General features: G+C 42.2%; 2 protein-coding genes across 17 annotated transcripts in view; one reads left to right on the forward strand and one right to left on the reverse strand.

Moving 5' to 3' along the window:
- MBTD1 (mbt domain containing 1) overlaps positions 1-7,381 on the reverse strand; it is a 70,179-nt gene extending 62,798 nt beyond the window's left edge. For 5 of the 16 annotated variants that reach the window (XR_006603764.1, XM_045070308.1, XM_013062550.2 and 2 more), the window contains exon 1: positions 6,959-7,234. Coding sequence is in view for 8 of the 16 variants with exons in the window: in XM_045070308.1 (XP_044926243.1) it covers positions 6,959-6,979 (21 nt within the window). In the remaining 8 variants the exon portion in view is untranslated. The other 11 variants (XM_013062557.2, XM_045070310.1, XM_013062556.2 and 8 more) reach the window with 8 other exon arrangements.
- Positions 7,382-7,717: 336 nt separating this feature from the next.
- The window catches only part of UTP18 (UTP18 small subunit processome component), a 41,059-nt gene continuing 23,748 nt past the window's right edge, over positions 7,718-25,028 (forward strand). Inside the window, exons 1-7 of the mRNA XM_004764856.3 lie at positions 7,718-8,056; positions 9,886-9,998; positions 11,314-11,412; positions 15,723-15,790; positions 19,460-19,548; positions 21,651-21,776; positions 22,064-22,238. Of these exons, the coding sequence (XP_004764913.1) occupies positions 7,718-8,056; positions 9,886-9,998; positions 11,314-11,412; positions 15,723-15,790; positions 19,460-19,548; positions 21,651-21,776; positions 22,064-22,238 (1,009 nt within the window). The remainder of the gene's footprint in view (positions 8,057-9,885; positions 9,999-11,313; positions 11,413-15,722; positions 15,791-19,459; positions 19,549-21,650; positions 21,777-22,063; positions 22,239-25,028) is intronic.

Below are 25,028 nucleotides of genomic sequence, written 5' to 3' on the forward strand. Positions count from 1 at the left end.
GTACTTGTTTTATGAGGGCTGTATAGGGAAGAGAAAGAGACTGCTGTAAAGGATCCTATTTGGGGGGCACTTTTACCATTGTTTAACATTGTACTATCAAGTACATTCATTATTTTTATAAAAACAAAGGTCAATTTCTACAAAGCACAAATTCCCTTCTTAAAATTCATTAAGCTGATAAAGATGGAGAGATTGATGATATCTGGCATATCATGTATGATATGTATGTATGATCAAATATAAGTGTGAAATAGCCCATATACTGATAGGAAGGAAAACTTATGCCATCTTTTTGGAATGCAATCTGACATTGTTTGTGAAATCTTTTAAAAAAAAAAAAAAGGAGTATGCCTTTTGAACATGTAATTCTACTTTTTCAAGTCTGCCCTTCAGAAATACTCACAGGACACAAAAATCTATATGGAAAGATGTTTCTTGAAGCAATAACTTAATAGTGAGAAACTGGAGGCCATCTAACCACCAGTAGGGGAATGATTAGTAACAGGCAAGATACTGAGGGCAAAAAATAAATCGCAAAATAGAAATGGCATGACTCACTTTTTATTAAAAGAAACAACGTACGCTGTATACGCACAGACTAATGTATCTATGTTCACATATGCATTTAGGAAGATCCTAGAAGGAGCAGCTAAGCTATTAACAGGCTGACAATGGAATAAGAGGATGATTTTTAACTTTTCTATGATTTTCATTTTCTTTTTTTAAACAGCAAATGTGTAATACTTCTATAGTGAAAAAATAAAAAGGTTTTCATAGTGACAAAATGTAAAGAAGAGTCACAGATCACAGTTAAATTTCATTTCCCTACTGTAATTATCACTCTGATGAACCTTCCACCTTATAAAATCTACAAAAGAGTTGAAAGGTAAAACTTTTCAACAAAAATTTTACAGAAAATATTTGAGATTCTAAATGCAAGCACAAATAAATACACAACAAAGTAATAAGAGCATAATTTCAACATGAATAAACTCATCATTAAGTTAATCAACCCTCCATTATCCAAACCAATAGGGTTCAGTAGCCCACATAACTTCCCAGGCTTTTGTCATGAAGTGTCCTAAATCCTTGAATTTGGGAAGGTTCTATGTGTGAACTCACAAAGTTAAAACTAAGAAATTAAGGGATCTATGACAACTGGACTCAATACGAGCTAGAGAGCTATTTAGCTCTTGCTGGTTTTCGTCATTCTACCATCAGGATGAAAAGCAGTCTGGCATGGTGATACAACTCACAGGCCTTAAATGCTTTTCTTCTTTCCCAGCTTACTATTAGGAGGATGATAAATGGTGAGGATTTGAGATTACTGGGTTTTTGTTTTCCACAAGACCAATGTGAAAGAATAAATTCATGTCAATGATATAATCAAGAGAAAACTGAAAACAGTAATATACTAAATAACTCCCTTAAAGAAACTGAAAAGTAACAAGGGAATGACAGGAGAGGACAATATTCTATACAACAGTATTCTATAGCTTAAAGCAACAGTGAGCAAAAGGAAGGTTTTCTTAGATATATAATACACATTTCTGTCTGGGTTCAAGTTCTGGTTCCATCACTCCACACTATGACTTTGGATGTAACAATTACTTGGGTATCAGTTTCCCCTCTCTTCAAAATAAGGAAAACATCACATACCACAACAGGAATAATGTCTGATAAAATAACTCACATAAATGGGCTTTCAGTTTTTCAGAAAAAAGCTATGAATCCTTAATTATGAACCTAAGAGCTAATTAAAAAAAGATGACCGCATCAAAATTAAGTCTGAAAAGCAGTAGCTGAGAGGGACCTTAAGATCATCATTAGCTAGGGGCGCCTGGGTGGCTCAGTGGGTTGGGGCCTCTGCCTTCGGCTCGGGTCATGGTCCCGGGGTCCTGGGATCGAGCCCCGCATCGGGCTCTCTGCTCTGCGGGGAGCCTGCTTCCTCCTCTCTCTCTCTGCCTGCCTCTCTGCCTACTTGTGATTTAAAAAAAAAAAAAAAAAAAAAAAAAGATCATCATTAGCTATCTTCTCTACCACAAATAACAGAATTCGTACTAAAGCTGGGGCTGTAGTGCAAACGCAGTCTCAGCAATCAAATGAGTTCATTTGTTAGTATGTGAACACAGCAAAAAATAAGTTAAACAGATTGGATATAACCTAAAAACACTGACCTAAGGTGATGATATTCTCTTGGTGTTTATCTTTTTTTTTTTTTTTTAAGATTTTATTTATTTATTTGTCAGAGAGAGAGAGAGAAGGCAGAGAGGCAGGCAGAGAGAGAGGGGGAAGCAGGCTCCCCACTGAGCAGAGAGCCCAATGCGGGGCTGGATCCCAGGACCCTGAGATCATGACCTGAGCCGAAGGCAGAGGCTTAACCCACTGAACCACCCAGGTGTCTATGGTGTTTATCTTTTGAAAATATATTTGGAGCTGGTCGTGTAAAAGATACACTTTCACTGGATAATAACAACCATGGGGTATTAATAATGAAAAAATTAAAAACAGGGTTAAACACATATGTGTACAGAAGGAGGTTATTTGTTGTCTAAAATAATCTGCAACCAACTAACTAAAGTTTTGAAAATTAAAAGTAAAGCAATGGGCTATATCATCCAATATTGAGCAATATAGACAGATCATTATGCTAAGCAACAGAAATACAACGAAGTGTTAGATTTACTGTACATATCCTCGACATAGATTACAAACTATAGTTGGGGGGAACAAGAAATTACTAAATTAGGGGCACCTGGGTGGTGCAGTGGGTTAGGCCTCTGCCTTCTGCTTGGGTCATGATCTCAGGGTCCTGGGAGTGAGCCCGACATCAGGCTCTCTGCTCAGCGGGCAGCCTGCTTCCGGCCCCCTTTCTCTGCCTGCCTCTCTGCCTGCTTGTGGTATCTCTCTGTGACAAATGAATACATAAAATTCTTAAAAAAAAAAAAAAAAAAAAAAAGAAAAAAGAATTACTAAATTAAGTGAGTTACTGTGTGGGACCTATTCCATAAGAAGTAGTAACAGGTTAGTAGTGAAAAAGGGAAAAGAAAAAGGGATTTTGAGAAGACACCTTAATACTTTACAGCAGCTCGCAATTTCTTGTATGCTGGTTATCACATCTAATTGGCTTACAGAAACCCTGGGAATTGAAGCTCAATCCAGACTTAGGTGAGAAAGATGATGCCTGAAGAGGTTACAAAATTTACTTAAGATCAGAGGTCAGGAGGTGGCAGAGCGAGAGCCTGGCCAGTTTGCCAACTTAGTCCAGAGCTTATTTCCACTACATTACATTTTAAGTCATCAATACTGAAGTGAGAACTGGAGTACCTCCCTAAGCAATCTGATAAAAACTTTGTCAGGCATGCACCTATAGGCCCCACTATAGACCTACTGAATGATAATCACCGGGAAAGAGGTTTTGTATGGTTACAAGAGCCCCAAGAGGTTGTTTTAATGAGTAGTTAAGTTTGGAAAATGCTCTTGTATATCTGCCATGTCCAACATGGCAGACCTATGGCTATTTAAATTTACACCAGTTAAATCAAACGGAAAAACCGGGTCTTTCTGTTGTACTAGCTACCTTTTAAGTGTCCAACAGCCATGGGTAGCTAGCTAGTGGCTGCCACACTGGAGAAAACACACCTAAGACATTCCTATCACCATACAAAGCTCTATCTGACAATGCTGTTTCTAGACCAGCCCTTCAACTATGAGGATGAGAAAAGGAGGCCCAGGATCTCATCTGACAAGTACTATGAAGCTAGTCAGTGGCAGAACTGAAACACTATCCTAGTCTGCCAGTACCTCTCTTACTATATCATCTCAATCAGGCTTTTTCATATGGGAATTATTTCCTTTCCTATTTCCAGCAAAGTAAGATGCAAAAGTCTAACTGTGTGTGTGTGTGTGTGTGTGTGTGTGTGTGTATCTTAAAAAAAAAAAAAAAAAAAAAAGATTAAATGTAAACTGGGATGCCTGGATGCCTCAGGTCATGATCTCAGGGTCCTGGGATCCAGCCCCACATTGGGCTCTCTGCTCAGCTGGGGGCCTGCTTCCCCTTCTCTTTCTCTCTCTGCCTGCCTCTCTGCCTACTTGTGATCTCTGTCTGTCAAATAAATAAAAATCTTAAAAAAAAAAAAAGATTAAATGTAAACCAATCTGCAATTTTTGCATAAAACTAAAGGTAGTGTTGGACAGTTACCAATACCCTAGTGTTAAGAGGCATATTTTATATTGCTTATTTTAATTCCTTCCTCTTCTACTGACCTCATGTTTTTATCTTTCTCTCGAATCGAAACCCTGAAATTAATGTTCATTTTAACTGGCTTAACCTTAATATTTAAATGTGAAAAGGTTACATCTTATTCAGCAAACACTTTAAAGAAGAAAACTGAGAAAGAGCAACCAAAAAATAGTGAATACTAATTTTAGAATGTGGTCACTCAAACCACTGAGCACTCCTGGCTTTCAGTGATCTAGCGGTTTTGTATTTATGACATTAATATGTTGTTTTCACTTGTAACCTACAGCTCTACCCTCTTTTGACTATTATATTTTCAACAATTTGAGGGCCTAGAAGCATCTGTGTAGGAAGGTTTAGACTCTAACCAGGACAACATATAACCAGTCACAAAAAATACAACAGTGTCTTCTTTAAAAATAAAACCAGTTGTTCCTGTCTAGTATGATCAGAATGCAAATGTCTCCAAAGTCAGTCAGCTTAAGTCATGACAGTTCATGTTTAAAGTGAGCAGGAAAATAACTTGGAACTCCATGGTAATTAGAACTTTAAAGACAGAATTACACAGCTCTATCAGTTTTTTTTCTATACCTACTATTCATTTCCATGTTAAATTCTAGTCACTAGATTAAGATGAAAATGACCTCAAACTCTATAAAATTAAAAACTGGATTGTTGAAAACCATGGCCCAACATAAGATACTTATGAACAAATACTTATTCAAGACAGTTTTGCTGTAATTTGCAAGGCAGCCAGAAACCCTGAGATGGGGTTCTATATAAATAGAAGTTACTTGTTATTCAGAGAAAGAGATGGTGCAAAAAAACAAAAAAACCCCCCCAAAACCCCAAAAAACAAAAACCCTCCCAAAACACAAAAAAACAGCTATTTTCTTTCTAAACACTCACTGGTGTTGAGGCAAACAAAAAAATAGAGTCTAAGTAAGCATGTAAAAGCAGAACAAGAGTCTCAAGTCATGACAGGAGGAAAGAGAAAAATGTTTCAGTATTTTTAACAGGGTACTGGTAGTTTTAAGAGGAAATTTATTCTCTGGCTTTTAGACCAGATCTTTACTTCTACATCTTATCTGTTATGTCTTGATTCCACTTCACTATATTAGGAAGAGAAAAAACAAGTACCCTGAAGATTTTATGCCAACAAAACTACTTTTGGAGACAGCACAGCTCACCAAATGAAGAACATTAGAAAACCTTAACGGACAACAGCAGAAAGGGAAACACCTCAACGACTGAGTGATAAATGGCATACACTAATGTAAAGAACATGAAAACTATTGCAAACTGTACGCAAATAAAAAATTTACGCTACAAAAAATTCAAATCTCATCAAAGAACCTCAGAAGTAAGTAATAAAAAAGAAATGAAAGTACTGTGAAGGAGGGACTTGAGAAGGAAGTCCAGTTTGAAAGGAAGACACAGGTCAAAAGGAAGGGGGAGGGGCGCAGTACTGGCCACCGTGTACCAAGAGATGCTTCTAACAGCCTCAGTACTACCTCCCAAAGACAATTTTAGACAGCTTTAGAGAAAATTTAGGCACAAACAAATGCACTCTGAGAGAGGAGAAATACAGAGTTGCTGCTGATTTTTTTTTTTTTGCCTTCGGACAGATGCACTAGTGAGAGAAAACAGCCAGACTGTAATTCCCAAGCTTCCTGTAGAAACATATCAACCATTCTCAGGCATACAAGCCAGCGCATTTGAAAATGACCCAGCAAAGTTTTCAGCTGGCCCTCACTCTCACTCAAATCCTCCTTCCTCCACTTCCCTGCTGTTCTTTCCTGGCACACAAAATATAGGCCAATGAGCGGTGGGTGGGTGAGGAGGATGTGAGAGAAAATTTGAGAAGTAAAAAAGGAAGCAACTTAACAAGGACATGAATGAGACTAGAGGGTCTAATAAGGGTAGGCGAACAATTCAAAAGGAACGGGCTTTCCGGGGCAGCAGAGAGCGTTCAGTGTTGGTTAAAGGTTTAAGCAGAGACCAGACTACCTACCACTTGTCAGAGAGGCTGCAGAGGGGACGGCTGCTTTGGGTGACCTCTAATGTCTCTTCCGACTCTGAAATGTTAGGATTCTCATTTCACAAAAGAGAACGCAACGGTCCCGAAAGCCCACCGACCTAGACCCCTTCTAAAGCTGCGGCCCAGGTGGCTGCTGCCCAAACACCACTCCCACCTCTCCCTCCCACACGTGCCCACCCCGCCCCCTTTCAATATTTCCACCTCCACGTGCGAAATGCCTCGCGGCGCTCGCCCCGGAGCCGATAGGCACCTTCCCCCGCAAAGCACCCAAACCAGGCCCCTCGGGGGCAAGGGAGGACTCCACTCGCCCACCCTGGACGGCTAAAAAAGGAAAAGTCTCCAACCCAGGCTCCCTCTCCCCCCGCACCAGCCAGAGCTGAAGGGAGAGGGGGGGCGGGACGCAGAGAAAAACTTTCTTCTAAAATTTTTCTCCCAAAGAGTGGAGGGAGTAGAGAGAACCCCCGCCAAGCCCCGGGCTGAGGGGGTGGGGGGAGGGGAACCCCCCGAATCGTTTAACGGCCGGTAGGGGGAGGGGGACTCTGGAGGTTGAGGGGGCGTGGGATGGAGAAGCAGGCCTGGGAGCGGGGGTCAGGGAGCTGCAGGGGTTGCTGGGGTCGGGGAGCTGCAGGCGTCCCCCCCACCTGGCACACAAAGCGGCTGCCGCGCTCGGCTCTCACCAGATCCTTTGTGTTTTCCATCAGGGCCTCATGGGTAGGGGTTGTCCGTGCTCCCCGGGCCCGCGGCGCCCCCTCCCCGAGCTGGGGGCAGGCGCCTCTCCCTGGGACTACGGCGACTACACGGGGGGGGCCCCCGCTGTGCCCAGACCGGCGGCGGCTGCGGCAGCCCCCGGATTTGCCCCCTTTAACTCGGGTGGCCCCAGGATATCAACAACATTAGCATAGCCCTCCCTCCCCAGCGCGCCTGCGCCGTGACCCGCGCCCCGATTGGCCCACTTCCCTACATACCCTCCTCTCTCTCTCCTCCAGCGTGGGACCCTCTGCAGGCTCCGTACTCCAAGGGCCGTACCAAGACGAGGGGGTGGAAAAGGCAACCGCGGCTCGTGTTAAGTCGAGTGGTTAAAAAGTCAGGAAGAAGAGCAGAAGTTTCATTCAGTCATCCCAGCTTATACTCCTGCTTTCTTGTGCTCCCTTCAATCAGTTGCAGCTGCGAAGTTGTGTTGGAAAAAATTTTCCACTCCAGTCACGCCGCTTCCCCCTCCACCCGGAAGATCGGTCCTCCCGGAGGAACTCCCCTACGGGGAGGGGTTGCTGAGGGGAGTGGGCGTTACGTAGGGAGAGAGTGTTGGTCACGTGCTAACAGGCCGCGCAGGCTCCTTCCGACCCCGCGGGGCCTCAGCGGCCGCGGACAGCGAACCGCCTCGGCGCACGCGCAGCGAGGTTCCACGTGAGCGCCTGCGTTTCTTCTCCAACCCAACGATGCCGCCAGAACGTAGAAGCCGAACGAAACCGGACCGGAGACCCGGAGTGAGTCTGGACCGGAAGAGCCGAACGAAGCCGGGCCGGAGAGCCGGAGCAGGGCCGGGCGGGCCGCCCCGAAAGGCTGCTCCTTCATCCCAGCGGAAACCGCCGGCCCGGCCGAGCGCAGCGGCCGCTGCGATCGCAGTCGCGGCGGAGGAGGAGAGACGGCTCCGGCAGCGGAACCGCCTGACGCTGGAGGAGGACAAACCGGCCGTGGAACGGTGCCTCGAGGAGCTGGTGTTCGGCGACGTCGAGGACAACGAGGACGCGTTGCTGCGGCGTCTGCAGGGCTCGCGGGTGAGGGAGGCCGCGGCGCGCGGGCTGGGCGCGCTCAGGCGGGGCGCACGGTGGGCGGTGAGCCTCCGGGGGCGGAGCTTGGGCGACCTGCGGCGCCGGGAGCGCTCAGGTCGGCGGGCGCCGGAGAACGCGGGCGCCGACGGGGGCCAGACTGGTAGTCTCCACTGGGCGGAGACCTTGCTTTTCCCCGCCCCCGGGGTGGAGGGGGCGGGGGAGCCCCTGCGCCGGGTATCCAGCAGGCGCTCTACACGTCTGTGTAGCGCAGGGCAGTCGTGAGCATTTTGTCGCGGCTCAGATCGAAACCCTGTGTTTCTTTCTTTGTGGCCGTTCGATCCCCTGCCTCAGTACCTTGTCGGGATTCAGGAGTTACGGAATCAGAACGTGCGTTTTTAACAGCTTCCCAAGTGATGGATTGGCCAGCTTCTGAGAATGATCGTGCATTTGTCTGTTCGCCAGATCATTGTGCGTTTGTTGGGGGCCACATATCTTTTCGGGCAATGAAAACCCTGCTTGCTTTTTTATCATCCCTTTTTACCCCCATTGCACATTTTTAAAAAGAGATTTTATTTATTTATTTGACAGTGAGAGATCACAAGTAGACAGAGAGGCAGAGAGAGAGAGGGAAGCAGGCTCCTGGCTGAGCAGAGAGCCGGATTGGGGCTGGATCCCAGGACCCTGGGATCATGACCCGAGCCGAAGGCAGAGGCTTGAACCCATTGAGCCACCCCCCCCCCACCTTCCTTTGCACATTTTAAGTCACTTTTTAGGAGCCACTTTTAATTATCTCTTTTATGCTACACCTGATATTTCTTCCAAGATAGGAAGTTCCAGGCCTTATTCTAGGAAACGGAGGAGGCACAGCAATGGAGAAAAACACAAAAGTCCCTTGCTGTTTTAGACCATGTGTACTAGTGGTGCAAAAAGAAGATAAAGTAAAATGCAACTATGTCAGAGACATGTGCTGAAGAGAAAAAAAAAAAAGCGTTAGGGAGAGGAAGACGAGTGTGTGTAGAGGCTAGTGAAATTTTAGGAGACGTGGCCAAGCAAAGCCTCACCGAGAATACTGTTTGGTGAATGAATACCAACCTCACAAGTGGCCAGTGTCATTTGATTGTCAGTATCTCCTTTGGGTGCTTATGAGGGAACCTGCAGAAATCTCTTTGGCAGATAGAGGACTGTTACTGGAAAACTGGCCTTTGGGACTTTTTATAGTTGAGAACAAAGGAACAGTCTTTGTGAGGTGGTATTTATCGGGCTTTGAAAGATCATAGGCTGGTAACAGAAGAGCGAGAAAATATTTGGACATGTCTATTAGCGGTTTTTGGGAAAGCTCGAGCTCAACTTCTGGGAGTTTTCTGTGGTGAAGATTTAGATTTAATAGTCTAGGGTAAATTTTCTTGAGGTAGGGGGTCAAGAATTGTTATGAACAATGGAGAAGCAGTATGTCTAAGAATAATGAAATGCCACTTAGTTATAGTATTCAGTCACATAGTTTTTGATGTTAGTCTGCCTCTGGTCCCATGCTTTCTGTAGTTCTGGGATTTTTCCAGCTCATTTTCCTCTTCTGTCAACTTACCTTTTGTTTTTCTCATCTTATTTGATCCTTTCTTTTCAGCATGTCAGCTTTCACTCCTTGACTTTTCATCCTGCCTGCCTTTCCAGCATACCGTGCCATTCTCTCCTCTCCGCATTTTCTGTTCTGCTTCCAGAATTTGCCGTGGTTAACATTCTGTCTCATTACTCCATCAGCGGGCCTAAGAAGGATTCCAGCTCTAAGGTGTGTGCGTCTGCTGAAAAACTCAGTGCTTGAGGGCATTTGTCTTCTCTAGGTTCAAGTGCAGGAAGACTCAGGTGACTCAGAAGTGGAGAATGAAGCAAAAGATAATTTTCTGTTTCAAAAGAAGCCAGTTTGGGTGGATGAAGAAGATGAAAATGATGAAATGTAAGTTGCCTATTTTTTCTTCCAGATTCCCTTTGGATATTTAAAATAACATTTTGTAAGTTTTAAAGAAGTTCTCTTTACAAATATATGATTACGTGAAGATTTTTTTTTTTTTTTTTAATTTTTTTTTTTAAGGATTTTATTTATTTGACAGAGAGAGAGATCACAAGTAGGCAGAGAGGCAGGCAGAGAGAGAGAGAGAGGAGGAAGCAGGCTCCCTGCTGAGCAGAGAGTCCGATGCGGGACTCGATCCCAGGACCCTGAGATCATGACCTGAGCCGAAGGCAGTGGCTTAACCCACTGAGCCACCCAGGCGCCCTGATTACGTGAAGATTTGAAAAATACTGTAAAGCAGAAAAAGGGAAAGGTCATTCATAAACTCACATCGAGGGAGAACCGCTGTTAATGTGTTGGCGTTCTTCTCTCCTGCCCTCGTCTCTTGTGTGCTGTATTGAATGGCAAAGAAAGCATAGTGTTTGGTGTCACATCTGAGTTTGTCTTTTAATGTGGCCCGTTCCGAAGTGATCAAGGGCAAGGTTTCTCTTTCGAACAGAGATAATAATACTAGTAATATCAGAAGGTTCTTGAGATTAAGTGAAATAATGTATATGGAACTCTTAGCACAATGTCTGAAACTGAGAAAAGGCTAGGAAAAAAGCTAACAGTCAGTACTATGGTCTTAAGAGATGAAACTGTATGGTCTTGCAAGCGTTTATCCCCGCTTAAGAATAAAAATGTTTATAAATGATTTTAAATGTATTATAGTCTATTACATGAATTAACTACAATTTTTGTAGGTATTGTCAGATAGGTTTTCCTATTTTTCCCTTTGATAGGTTGATGTTGAGACAAATGTTTTTCTGCATAAACCTTTTTCTCCTTTCTAATTGCTCTGTAAGAAGGATTTTCTGAGGTGGAATTACTTAATCAAAGGGCATGAGCATGTGTCAGAGTCTTGATAAAAACTGCCAGACTGACCAGGAGGTTCTCCCAGTTTACCTTCCCATTGAAAGGTGTCCATTTCACTCCATTTTTAAAAACAATGCTTATCTTTTTTTAGACTTCATCAGTTTAATGGGCAGGAAATAACTTCTTCATTTGTGTGATTTTTGTCATTAGTCATTGGTATTTTTTCAGAGCATTCTCTATTACGTGTTTATCTTTTTTCAAAAATTAATGTGTATTTGATATTGCGTACTTCACAGGTCTTGACCTATATTTGGTTAAATGTGTTCTCAAATTTTTAAAGGCAACAACTAGTTGCCACAAATCTTTTAAGGTCATTTAAAGCATACTGTTGTTCTGTTTTTAATAGGGTTGACATGATGAGCAATCGGTTCCGCAAAGATATGATGAAAAATGCCAGTGAAAGTAAACTTTCAAAAGACAAGCTTCAAAAAAGACTTAAGGAAGAGTAAGTGTCCTTTTCCTTGTGATTTACCAAGCTTTAACTTACAATGAGTGGTTTATTTGGATTCACTGAGTCTTTGGCTAGAACAATTTCTTGGGTAGTGAGTTTCCATTTTGAAGTAGTAAGAACATTGCTACTGGAAGAAATGGTTTAAGTTTTAGTATTTTGGAGGGAGAGGGAATACAAGTACAAAAGAGTTTTTGGGGGGTTCCTGGGTTGCTCTGTTGTTAAGCGTCTGCCTTTGGCTCAGGTCATGATCCCAGGGTTCTGGGATTGAGCCCCGCATTGGGCTCCCTGCTCAGCCGGAAGCCTGCTTCTCCCTCTCCCACAACCCCTGCTTCTGTTCCCTTTCTTGCTGTGTCTCTTTCTGTCAAATAAGTAAATAAAATCTTAAAAAAAATTTTTTTTTTTTAAATCTTGTAATCCTACCACCCACATATAATCAGTGATGGTATTGCTTACTTGCTTGTTTGTTTGTATGTGGTAAACCATCTCTTTTCCATGACTTTTAGGTTCTTTTAGTTAAGCAGAGCTGGGAGATGTATGTATATTTTAAAATAATAACTTCATGGGGCGCCCAGGTGGCTCAGTTGGTTGAGCGTCTGAGTTAGGCTCAGGTCGTCTCAGGGTCCTGGGATCGAGCCCTGCATTGGGCACCAGGCTCAGCATAGAGCCTGCTTCTCCCTCCCTGGCCACCCACTCCTTTCTCGCTTTCTCTCTTAAATTAACAGATAAATAAAATCTTAAAAAAAAGTCTTTCTCTCTTTAAAAAATTTGGGTAAGTAAAATAAAATGATGATTTCATTGTGATTCTTCCAATTCAGACTTACAGATCTTCAAAAATATTTTTTCTTTCAATATTTTATTTAAATTCAAGTTCGTAAACGTGTAGTGTAGCATTAGTTTCAGGGGTAGAGTTTAGTGGTTCGTCACTTGCACACAAACCCCAGTGCTCATTGCGAGTGCTGTCCTTAATGCATATCACTCATTTACCCCATTCTCCGACCACCTCCTCTCCAGCAACCCTCAGTTTGTTTTCTGTACTTAAGAGTTTCATGTGGTTTGCCTTCCTCTCTGTTTTTTTTTTTTCCCCTTAAGATTTTATTTATTTATTTTAGAGCTCAAGCGGGGGAGAGAAGAGGCAGAGGGAGAGAGAATCCTGAGCAGAATCTGTGCTGAGTGCAGAGTCTGACGAGGGGCTTGATCCCAGGATGGATCCCAAGAGTCAGTCACTCAACCAACTGAGCCACACAGGCGCCCTTCCCTTTTTGTTTTTAGCATACTTTATTTTTCCTTCCCTTTCCCAGTGTTCATTTGTTTTAGTTCTTAAATTCCACATGAGTGAAATCATACGGTATTTGTCTTTCTCTGACTGACTTACTTTGCTTAGTGTCCTACATTTTAGTTACATCAAAAATAGAAATTTTAAAAATTTAATTTTACATTATAGTGATTAAGTAACTGGTTTTAACTTTCAAGAACATTTAAGTATTTGAACATTGAGTATTTGAAAACTTGGTACTTTACCTTAACCTCATTTATTTTTCTTCTAAACCTTTATTTAAATTCTAGTTATTTAATGCACAGTGTGATATTAGTTTTGGAAACAAAATTTAGTGATTCATCACTTACGTATAACACTCAGTGCTCATCATAACAAGTGCCCTCCGTAATGCCCATCACCCATCTAGAGCATCCTCCACCAGTCTCCCTCCATCAACCCTTAGTTTGTTTCCTTTAGGTAAGAATCTCTTACAGTTTGTTTCCTTCTCTCTTTTTTCCCCCATCCTGTAAATTCATCTCTCTTATTTCCTAAATTCCACGTATGAGTGAAATGATACGGAATTTGTTTTTCTCTACTGATTTCACTTAGCGTAATGCGTTCTACCTCCATCCACGTTCTTGCACATGGTAAGATTTAATTCTTTGATGGCTGAGTAATATTTCGTGTATATGCATATATACAGCACATCTTCTTTATCTGTTCATCAATTCATGAACACTTGGGCTCTTTCCATAGTTCGGCTGTTGTTGGTAATGTTGCTGTAAACGTCAGTGTGCATGTACCCCTTCAAATCTGTATTTTTGTATCCTTTGGGTAGTAGTGGTGCAATTTCTTGATCGTAGGGTAGCTCTATTTTTAACTTTTTGAGGAACCTCCATACTATTTTCCAGAGTGGCTGCATCAGTTTGCATTCCCACCAACAGTGCAAGAGGGTTTCCCTTTCTTCGAATCCTTGTCAATGTTTGTTGTTTCCTTTGTTGTTAATTTTAACCATCTGATGGGTGTGAGATGGTATCTCATCATGGTTTTTACTTGTATTTCCTGATAATGAATGATGTTGAGCATTTTCTCATTTGTATTGGCTCTGAACTCCGAGTCTATGCTAATTCTTTCATGTCTGTCTTTTCTGTGTCTTTCTATTGACTGATTTTTTGTTCTGGTTGTGGTTCATATTTTTCTGCATCCCTGCAGAAAAAGAAAAACTAGAAAAACTAGAAATTTTGATTGGATTTTGGGCAGTGTGAGTGGTAAATTGATCAGTGTCTGGATTTTGATTTTGGCTTTTAATGAGTGTTTAATGAGTGAATGTTGAATGAGTGAGTACTTTTAGTGACTTTGTCTAGGCAAGCAGTTGATTGGCTTGGAGATTAGTTTGATCCTCTCAGGATTTGTTTTTAGTTTTGTTGTAGAGTAGCATTTACTCTAGGCTGGTTTAGCCCCATGTCTAAGATAGACTCTTTTGCCATTTCTTCTGAATGCCCTGCGTTTTTAGTAAGGACCTTTCCATGACTGGTTGAAACTCAAGTGTCTGAACTCTGCTGTTATTCAACTTACAGCTCCCTGCTAGTTCTTTGCTTGGTCTCATGGAGTTTCATCCTGTGAATGTACAGCTTAGTATTCAGCAAAAATGTCTGTGGACCCCAGTGCAGATTTTGGAGCTTTTTGTAGGTTTCATGCCCCGCTTTTTGTAGGTTTCATGCCCCGCATGGAGCCCAGTGTGAGGGCTTGAACTCATGACCCTGAGATCAAGAGCTGAGCTGAGATGAAGAGTTGGATGCTTAACTGACTGAGTCTCCTAGGTGCCCGCTTTTTCAAAACAATTTACTCTTTTTTCTTTCATTTATATTTTAATACGGCGAATCCTTTTTAAAAGTTTTAAAAATTTTTTCTTATTTTTAAGTAGGCTCTACACCCAGCATGGAGCCCCAATTTGGGGCTTGAACTCAAAAGGGTGAGATCAAGACCTGAGCTGAAATCAAGAGTCAGTCACACAACCTGAGCCACCCAGGCACCTGGAGCTGTTTCTTTTTTTCTTCTGTTATTCAGTGCCCCTCAAATTCCAGTTCTCTCAGCCTCTTTCAAGTCTGACTTTTTCTCACTGGTTCTGTGCCAAGGTCTCAAAAAATTGCCTTTGGGGGGAAATCCTGGGATGGCAGCACTTACCTTGTTATTTCCTTTCTTTCAGGGATCACGATCTTATGTTTTTTTCCAATTTTTGAAAACAGTTTCATATGTTTTGTCTCGTTTTCTAGTTGTTTATGGCCAGTGGGCTGAGTTTGGTGGTTTTGTCTGCACTTCTGTAATAAACTATTAGAATGACTCTGCACTTTTTCAGAAACCAGCACTTCAGAATATGTTTCTCATAAAGCTAGCTTTTTTCCAGAGTGAAATGCTCCAATTTTATTCAAAGGATATGTGATTGTGTTTTGTATATTCTTACCAGTCTTTCAGATGTGTTTTAAGATGTATTCTGTTACTGTAGCATTGGTTTATCACCGCATATAGAGTTCTTCACTTAGTCCCAAGATCTGAGATGTGTTGATATGAGCAAATAAGTAGACTTGTAACTAGACAAAAATAATTAACAAATATGTATCCAGGTGTTCTATATCCAAGACTAGTTTATACAGTTAGAGGTTCACAAAAGTTTCCCATATTGGCAAGTTGGGACTATTCTTTGTGAGTAGCTTTTCTGTTAAAGTTGATAATTTTATTTTAAGGATTTTATTTATTTATTTGACAGAGATCACAAGTAGGCAGAGAGGCAGACAGAGAGAGGGGGGAAACAGGTTCCCTGCTGAGTAGAGAGCCTGATGCGGGGCTTGATCCCAGGACCCTGAGACCATGACCTGAGCCAAAGGCAGAGGCTTAACCCACTGAGCCATGCAGGCGCCCCAAGATGATAATTCTTTTGGCAGAGATTGTATACATGCTTTCAAGGATGAGCTAATTTATACCCTTTAAGTCTTTGAAGTTTGGTGAACATTTATTAGCCAACAGAAAATCTCATTTTTGTATTTTCGCTTAGATTCCAGCATGCCATGGGGGGTGTACCTGCCTGGGCAGAGACTAGTAAGCGGAAGACATCTTCAGATGGTGAGTGCTGATACCTGTTTAAGTTAGTAAACGAATCTCTATTCCTAAATCCTTTAGGGAGTCTGCAGTATATCTTCCCACACGATGCAGGAGCTCTCTTCTTAGCATTCTTGATTTCTGATGAGCCTCCGTTTAATTATCACTACCACCTCTCCCTCCCTTCTTCTCGGCCCTTTGAGTCCAGGCCTCATGGTATTCAAGTACAAGGAGCCCATTTAAAGAACCAGTTGTTTTCTGCAATTCTGTTAGAAAACCCAATCTGTTACTAAGTCAGAATTTACCTTCTGGTTTCTAGCCAGATGGCTTTTAGAGGTGGGAGGAATCTTAGTGATACAGCCTGAATTTATCCACTGCAGGAATCTTTCTCTACAGCATCTGTTAGATGGTAATTCAGCCTCTGCTTAAACACATCAAATAATGCTGGTTACTGGACTGGTTTTCCCTCTTCTCTGTTTCTAAAGGACTAATTGTTAGAATTTTTTTCCAGTTTCAAGCTTTACCTCCATACACTCTGTAGTCCTACCGTTTAAAAGTATACAGTTTTAAAAAAACTAAAAACAGTGTGCAGTTTATTTTACTTCTTGTTTCATGTAAAACTCTGTTGTTGAAGAAATATCTTTCCAGGTTTGTTTTTTTAACAAGTTTAACATCCCTGATCCTTTAACCTTTTTTTACATGTATGATTTTAACCTCCTTAGTTACCAGTTCGCCCTCCTCGATGAAGTATAATTTTACTATCCATTTTAGAATGCTGCATTTGTAGGCCATTTTATTTTATTTATTTATTTTTAAAGATTTTACTTGTTTTGAGAGAGAACATGAGCAGGGGCGGTGGGGGACAGAGGGAGAGTGGCAGACTCCCCACTGAGCGGGGAGACCAACACGGACGGGGCTCTGTCTCAGGGCACTGGGATCATGACCTGAGCTGAAGGTCAGGTGCCCCTTCATGGAACGTTTGGATCTATGTAATTAATAGGTAAGGTTATGTTGGCTGTTGAAACAGAAAACCTTCCATGTCCCAGTGGATTAATCGAATAGAAGTTATTTTTTTCATGCATGTAAAAATTGTGGTGAGGAGGGGTTGGTGTGCTTTAGGGACCCAAGAGATTCTGCCTGCTTCATGCTGGATTTTTCAAAGTTTCCTGAGGTTGACATCCAGGTGGCTTATTGGGGAAGAGTGAGTGGCTCACCCAAAAGAGACTTTTATTGGCCTGTCCTGGGAGTGGTACATGGACTTTTGACTTAGATTTTATTGGCCAGAGCTCAGTCACAAGGCCACGTTAACTTCATGGACTCCCAGGAAATGAAGTTTGTCTTTGTATTCATTAGAAAAAGGAAATGGATTAGGTCACTTATTAGCCAGTCAGCTACCATCAGGATATCCTGGTCTACTACCTAGGACCAGGGAGCGAGGTTCAAAAAGATAAAAGTGACTTGTTCAAGGTGTACTTCTTGGCACAGTGCTGACCAAACCCTAGCTTTACATGTTATCTTTATTGGTAAATATTTTGCACAGTATCTTTAAAAGGGAAATACTCCCCACTTTAAACATAATTAGAATACTGTCATCATAGGCCTTTGGAAATTAACAATAATTCCTTAATATGATGGATTCTTTTATTATTGCTATTTTGTTCATTTATCTCCTCCCCCTCACTCCCCAACCTTTGATCCTTCTAGCTTGCTTTGTATTCTGCCTGGTCTTCACAGTGCTTTTGAATCTAGTGTGATGTCTTTTTTAAGTTCTGGAAAATCTCACTAATTTTCTTCAAATACTGTTTCTGTTCAGTCTTCCTTTTCTTCTGGAACACCAGTTGGTGTACGTTGAATGTTTTTATTTATTCTTTTAAATGTATTTTGTGTTCTTTTCTGTATTTTTGATCCTTTTTGCTTTCTGTAGTATAGGCTGGATATTTTTTCTGATCCATTTTCCAGACTACTAATTGTCTCTCTAGCTAATTTTTATATGCTGTTAAAAACACCACTGGGATTTTAATTTTAACTCCTGTAGTTTTCAGTTCTAGAATTAACATATGGTTCTTTTTTTAGTAGTATAGTTCTCTGGTTCAGTATCTGAATATTCATTATTCTTGAAAATATTAAACATAGTACTTTGAAAGCTTAAGTCTGAAAAACATAGTTATTTAGATCTCCTATGAAAATTGTTTGTTATTCCTTAGGTTTTTCAATCAAGTTACCTTACCTTGTCATTATTAACCTAGTTATATTTCATTGGGTGCTGAGCACAGTATATAAAAAATAGTGCTGCTTAATAAGAGAACAAGGATATCTTTCTCCAGAGAATTTGTACATTTGTTTCTAGGTAGTCGCTGGGTAAGGGGCACTATAGTCCCACAGCATCTTACTCAAGTGAGAGATGGTAAGGATTCAAAGCTGGGTTTCAGTTTATGGAGGGTTTTCTTTTCTTTTTCTTTTTTAAAAAAATTTATTTGACAGAGAAAGCACAATTAGGTAGAGTGGCAAGCAGAGGGAGAGGGAGAAGCAGGGGCTTGATCCCGGGACCCTGGGATCATGACTTGAGCCAGAAGGCAGACACTTAACTGTCTGAGCCATCCAGGTGCCCCTGTGGAGGATTTTCCTATAATTCTTACAATTTTTTGATTTCACCCTTAATCCTTGGTGTAGACTTCTGTGGCTCTAATTAGAAGCCTGATGGTTTACCAGACCCCCTTAAGGATCTTAGAGGGCTTTTAGTGCTGGCTTTTACCCTCTTCTTCCTGCGGGTGTTTTATTTATTTCATTAATTAGTTAATTTTAAAAGATTTTATTTACTTACTTTTTTTTTTTTAAAGATTTTATTTATTTAATGACAAAGAGAGAGATCACAAACAGGCAGAGAGCCAGGCAAAGAGAGAGGAGGAAGCAGGCTCCTTGCTGAGCAGAGAGCCTGACGAGGGGCTTGATCCCAGGACCCTGAGACCATGACCTGAGCCGAAGGCAGTGGCTTAACCCACTGAGCCACGCAGGCGCCCCAAAGATTTTGTTTATTTGACAGAGAGAGAGTACAAGCAGGGGGAGTGGCTCCCTGCTGAGCAAGGAGCCTAGTTTGGGGCCCGATCCCATGATTCTGGGATCATGACCTGAGCTGAAGGCAGATACTTAACCATTGAGCCACCCAGATGTCCCCCATGTGGGTGTTTTAAAAATGTTGCTCAGCTTCTTGGCCCTCTTTACTAGAATCCTCAGGAGAAAAGAAGCCCTGTTAGCTCTCTTTGAAGTTCTGATACACAGTTTGCTGATCTTGGTCTCTCAGTCAACTAGAAGTGCTAGTCCTTGTTCATGTGGGTTAAGCCAGATCTGCTGTCCACCTTATTGCCAATTTTGCCATAATTATGAATTGTTCTTTTTAAATTAAATACTGACTTCAACTTTTATTTTTTTCATCCTGTTTTAGTCATTGTCTGTGAATGTGTATCTTTCATTCCAGAGTCAAGCTTGTATTTAACCATATATATTGGACTCTGTGTCATTTTCCCCTCCCTTTCAAATTTAGTTTGTTTTACTTTTACCAATTGCAGTTGAAATAAAGTGATTGAGATTGGTGGCTGGAATGGGGGGAGTTGAAGTTTGAAATATAGAGATGTTTGGGGAAGGGAATGGCCATCTCGTTGATTCTAAAACTCAGCCTTGTGGGTTTGTTTGACTTAGGTGAAAGTGAAGAGGATGAAGATGATTTGTTGCAAAGGACTGGGAATTTCATATCTACATCAGCTTCTCTTCCTAAAGGAATCTTAAAGGTGAGAGTCAGCCAAGTTAGGCCCCTCCAGCTGACTACCTCTGACACCCAGTGTGTGGGTTCGTGTTCTCTGTGGGATTAAACATGTTGCTGTCATTTATTACTCTTCTGCAGAAATGATCAAGAAGATTAAATTATGTTTCCAGGAATCTTTTACCAATTGTTTGATTTCTTCTTTTGCGTTTTCCTGCGTTTCCTTGGGCATAGCCTGGTTCATGCTGCCATTCTTTGTTAGCTCATGCACTGCAGTCACTTGGTGACTTGGAAGTGGGTATCTCCCACTTCCACTCTCCTCTTCCTGTTCTTCATTAGTAGTAGCCAGGAGGGGCTTCTAAAACATCAGGTCATGTCACTTTTCATTGCTTTTTGAAAACTTTTGAATTCTTTATCATGGTCTCCACTGCTCTTCATAATCTGGTGTCTGTGTGTATCTGAGCTTCGTCCCAGAAGTTTCCCCTTTGTTTCTGACCCAGGTTCCCTCAGGCCTTCTTTTTGTTTCTTGAGCATACCGAGTCCTTTCTTGCCTCTGAGCTTTTGCTCTTGCTTCTGCCTGTCTGTCCTTCAAGCACTGCTCATGGCCAAACCTGTCCGTACCCTTCTGCTCAGACGACACTTAGGAAGGTTATTCCTGGCTCTCTTGTCTAAAGTGGTCTGCACTAGTGAGACTGTATCTGACTTGTTCATTGTGGTAATAAGTACCTGCCCAGCCCAGTGCTTCAGTTAGATATCTGTTACAGATCTCTGACAGATATTTTTATCCATTATAAAATGGTAGCATCCTTTAGATGGGGGAGGGAACCCTATTAGGGCAGATTACTAGGAGACAGAGTGATTGTGTTTCCTCCACCTTATGAAGACAGTTCAGTCAGCTCTTCATAGGGTAGATTCACATCCACTGATAATGCAGTTATCGTAAGAATCTAAGTTCGTTTCTTATAAACAAAACATACACCTAGTACTCTGTTTTTTCCTTTGAGTTTTTTTTTTTTAAGATTTTATTTATTTATTTGACAGAGATCACATGTAGGCAGAAAGGCAGGCGGGGGGGGGGGTGGGAAGCAGGCTCCCTGCTGAGCAGAAAGCCCGATGTGGGGCTCGATCCCAGGACCCTGAGATCATGACCTGAGTGGAAGCTAGAGGCTTAACCCACTGAGCCACCCAGGCACCCCTGAGTTTTTTCTTTCTTTTTTTAAGATTTTATTTGTTTATTTGAGAGAGAGACAGTGAGAGAGAGCCTGAGAGGAGAGAAGGTCAGAGGGAGAAGCGGACTCCCTGTGGAGCTGGGAGCCCAATGCGGGACTTGATCCTGGGACCCCAGGATCATGACCTGAGCCGAAGGCAGTTGCTTAACCAACTGAGCCACCCAGGTGCCCTATAATTGAGTTTTTAATGGAGAGAGAGCAACCTGTAAAAACTAGGAAATAACTGAAAATAGCCTAATGCATGATGTATGAGGTCATCATTGCTTTAAGCTAGGAATCATGTATTTTGAGAGGAGAACATAGCTGTCCATGCCAACCACAGAACCATGGGGACCATTACAGAGTGCCTTTTATTTTGTGCCATGAATGCAAAAATGCTAGAGTAGCAATTTTATGTAAAATATGCTTGAAGTCAGTCTCCTAATCTGTATGGTATATCATGAGGAAATGACTGTCCTGGTCCCCCCAAGACCTTAACTATTTCATCCCCTTGTTAGAAAGATGGTAAAAATGGATTATTATTTAGTAAAATGACTTGCTAGTTGGTAGTAGAGCTGTGGTCTTGTGGTTACCATACCAGTGTACTTCCTTCTCAGCATAAGCTATGTTGAATTGTCTTTCCTTCATGCTTTAAAGAAAAGAATGTTGGGGCTCCTGGGTGGCTCAGTTATGCATCTGCCCTCGGCTCAGGTCATGATTCCAGGAGCCTGGGATGAAGTCCTGAATCTGGGCTCTCTGGTCTTTGGGGAATCTGCTTCTCCATCTGCCTCTGCCTGCTGCTCTGCCTGCTTGTACGTGCTGTCTCTCTCTTCCTGTCAAATAAATAAATAAAATCTTCAAAAAAAAAAAAAGAATGTTAACTCATTTGAATTGATAGAGTTGTCACTGTCTTTTTCCACAGGTAAAGAATTGTCTCCATGCTAACGCGGAACGTCCTACCACGGCTCGGATCTCATCCGTGCAGTTCCATCCTTGTGCGCAAGTTGTAATGGTTGCCGCGCGAGATAATGCCGTGTCGCTGTTTCAGGTGTGTATCTTTATTTATTTATTTATTTGACAGAGATCACAAGTAGGCAGAGAGGCAGGCAGAGAGAGAGAGGAGGGGAAGCAGGCCTCCTGCTGAGCGGAGAGCCCGATGCGGGGCTTGATTCCAGGGCCCTGGGATCTCGACCTGAGCCCAAGGCAGAGGCCACTGAGCCACCCAGGCACCCTGTGCTGTGCATTTTTTAAATGGAAACTCGTGGTGAGAAGTACTTACTCACAGGATACAGTCTATGGAAATAACCAAAAGGAATGTTTTGCCTCTCCTTATAGGTTGATGGAAAAACAAATCCTAAAATCCAGAGCATCTATTTGGAGAAGTTTCCAATATTTAAGGCCTGTTTTAGTGCTACTGGAGAAGAGGTTTTAGCCACGAGCATCCACAGCAAGGTTCTTTATGTCTATGATATGCTGGCTGGAAAGCTAATTCCTGTGCATCAAGTGAGAGGTAAGGTTTCTATCAAACATGCCGCCCATCACCCCTCTGCCCTGTCAGCCCCACAGCTGAGTTCATTTAACAGTGTTTATGACCACTTTTCCCCCACATGATTCTTAAAAATAAGAATCTTTTTAGTTTTAGTATTCAGAAAATGTCACTGTGTTGAGATGATACATTTGAATGAAAATAGTAAACTTTTTATTGAGCATTTCTGGGAAAACTGGAATTTGGGAATCTGTATCTCCCTGAGCAGAAAAGCAGTTGCAAACACAAGGCTGTAAGATTGGCAGGTGATACTGCAGAAAGAGCCTGGGAGCTAGAAGACCCGAGTCCCAAGTCCTCAGACAGAGTATCTCCCCTCTCTAGTCTTCTGGAGATTTGGATTCTCTCTCGTCCTTCTGGTGTTTGTTATAATAGATATTTGGTTTATGTTTAAAGGAAATAAAGCACTGCTTTTGGAGATCATAATGTATTTTCAAGACTGCTTAAGAAAATGTTTTATTATTTGAAAATTTATCTTCCTCTGCCTTCCCCATTCTTCTCCCGCATGCCCCTCCTCGCATCACCGCAAAATCCAGTGACACCTTCAGGAACCCTCTGTGGACCAAAGCCCTGTGGTGGGTTGGCTGGGTTAGCGCTATACGCCCTGGGAGGCGTTGATAACAGTGCTGTGGCTCCCTGGCAGTCTCCCTGTTAAACTGGGTATATGTTTGGGGCTGTAAAGGAAAGGGGTAGCTCTGTACAGCCTTTTTTCTGCTAATGGTTCAAAGTGAACAAGTTCAGCTTCAGAAACATTTATGGGGTTTATCATCAGTGTTTCCAGTCTTCTGCTTCTTGTGTTTCCTGTCAACTTCGGTGACCCTTTCCGAGTGGATTTGTAGTTTAAGTGTGCTTTACGGCAGGGCCTCTCAGACATTACTGTGCACAGGAGCCCCCTGGGGATCTGGCTCAAGTGCAGAATGTGCTTCTATAGGTTTGAGGGGGCCAGATTCTGCATTTCTCGCAAGTTCGTGGGTAAGGCTGGTGTTGCTGGTCTGTGGACCTCACTGAGTTGAAGAGCCTGAAACAGTTTCCCCATACTGACGCAGAAAACAGTATGTAGTTGTTAACTGTTTTCACATGTTATTCCACTAATGAAAAGGAGTGGGCGCCTTATATCCTCTTGGGAGAAGCAGATCCCTGGGGTTGGTGAAGATAGTCAGTGATGTTGATGGTGGATCTGCAGGTACGCCGGAGTGTGCGTCTGATCGCTACCTTCTAAGATGTGGCATTTATCTCACCCTCTTTGCTCTTTCCTCAACGAGCATAGCTTGGCAGTAATGATGATAGTGCTAAAGTAAATGTATTTTTTTGTGTGGGGTTGGTTGTTGAACGCTATTTTCAATCTCATTATGAAACACTCTAACTCAAAATTAATTAAGGACATTGGTTAGAATATGCAAACTTATACATTTGTAAACTCTTTGTCTTAAATGTAAGTTTGAAAAATGAGGAGTACAGAATTGATGCATTCTGAAGAATTCTGAATTGGTGGTTTATCTTATTAACCCATTGGGGTTCATAATGGGGTCTATGGATTTTCAACATTCTCTGATAGAATTTAGAGGCCAATGAAGTCTTATGGGAAAAACATTACATCTCTATTTTCACCAACATAGAACTGAAGTTTAGCATTTCCTTTGGTTATAAAAGTTTTTTTTTTTTAAAGATTTTATTTATTTATTTGACAGAGATCACAAAGTATGCAGAGAGGCAGGCAGAGAGAGAGAGAGGAGGAGGAAGCAGGCTCCCCGCTGAGCAGAGAGTCTGACGTGGGGCTTGATCCCAGGACCCTGGGATCATGACCTGAGCCGAAGCCAGAGGCTTTCACCCACTGAGCCACTCAGGCACCCCTGGTTATAAAAGTTTTTGAACAACCACAGACTGACACATGAAAAGGTTGGGAACCCCAGATTACTAATTGAGACTCCAGAAGCAATTTCTGCTGCATCATTTAGAAGGACAAGTCATAAGAGAGATACCTTGTTCTAGGTAAACACATAAGGAATTTGACCATTTGGGAATAAAATGAGTTGGTTAGGCTGCCATTTTGCTTATAGGTCTTATGGTTTGGTACTATCTGAGCTTCAGCTTTCTATAAAGTCGAGGGTCCTAAATATTAAAAGAGATCATTTTTAATTTTTTTAGTTTTATTTTCTAGTTTTTATTTTGATTCCAGTTAGTTAGCATACAGTGTTTTGTTAGTTTCAGGTGTACAGTATAATGATTCAACAATTCTGGTGCTCATCACAAGGGCCCTCCTTCATCCCCATCACCTCGTTCACCCATCCCCCCACCCCTCAACTCTCCTTCCCTCTAGTTTGTTCAAAAGAGGTAATTGAGCGCTCGTGGCACTTGGTGGGGGCTGCTCCCACAGTAAAAGCAGCATAGGGTCTATCCCAGCACAGCAAATCCACTTGCCTCTTGGGGAACCTGGCATTGTTGTAATAAAATTGTCCATTCTTTTTCTTTTTTTTTCTTTCTTTTCTCTCTCTTTTTTAAAAAAATATTTATTTATTTGACAGAGAGATCACAAATAGGCAGAGAGGCAGGCAGATGGGGCGGGGTGGGGGGTGTTGGGAAGCAGGCTCCCTGCTGAACAGAGAGCCTGATGCGGGGCTCGATCCCAGGATCCTGAGATCATGACCTGAGCTGAAGGCAGAGGCTTAACCCACTGAGCCACCCAGGCACCCCAGCCATTCTTTTTCTTACCACTTGCTCTTTAGTTGACCTAAAAATGTCATTCACAGATTTACAGAA

The sequence above is a fragment of the Mustela putorius genome, unplaced genomic scaffold, assembly GCF_011764305.1.
Source record: "Mustela putorius furo isolate JIRA1106 unplaced genomic scaffold, ASM1176430v1.1 tig00003962_pilon_pilon_pilon, whole genome shotgun sequence".
Classification (NCBI taxonomy): domain Eukaryota; kingdom Metazoa; phylum Chordata; class Mammalia; order Carnivora; family Mustelidae; genus Mustela; species Mustela putorius.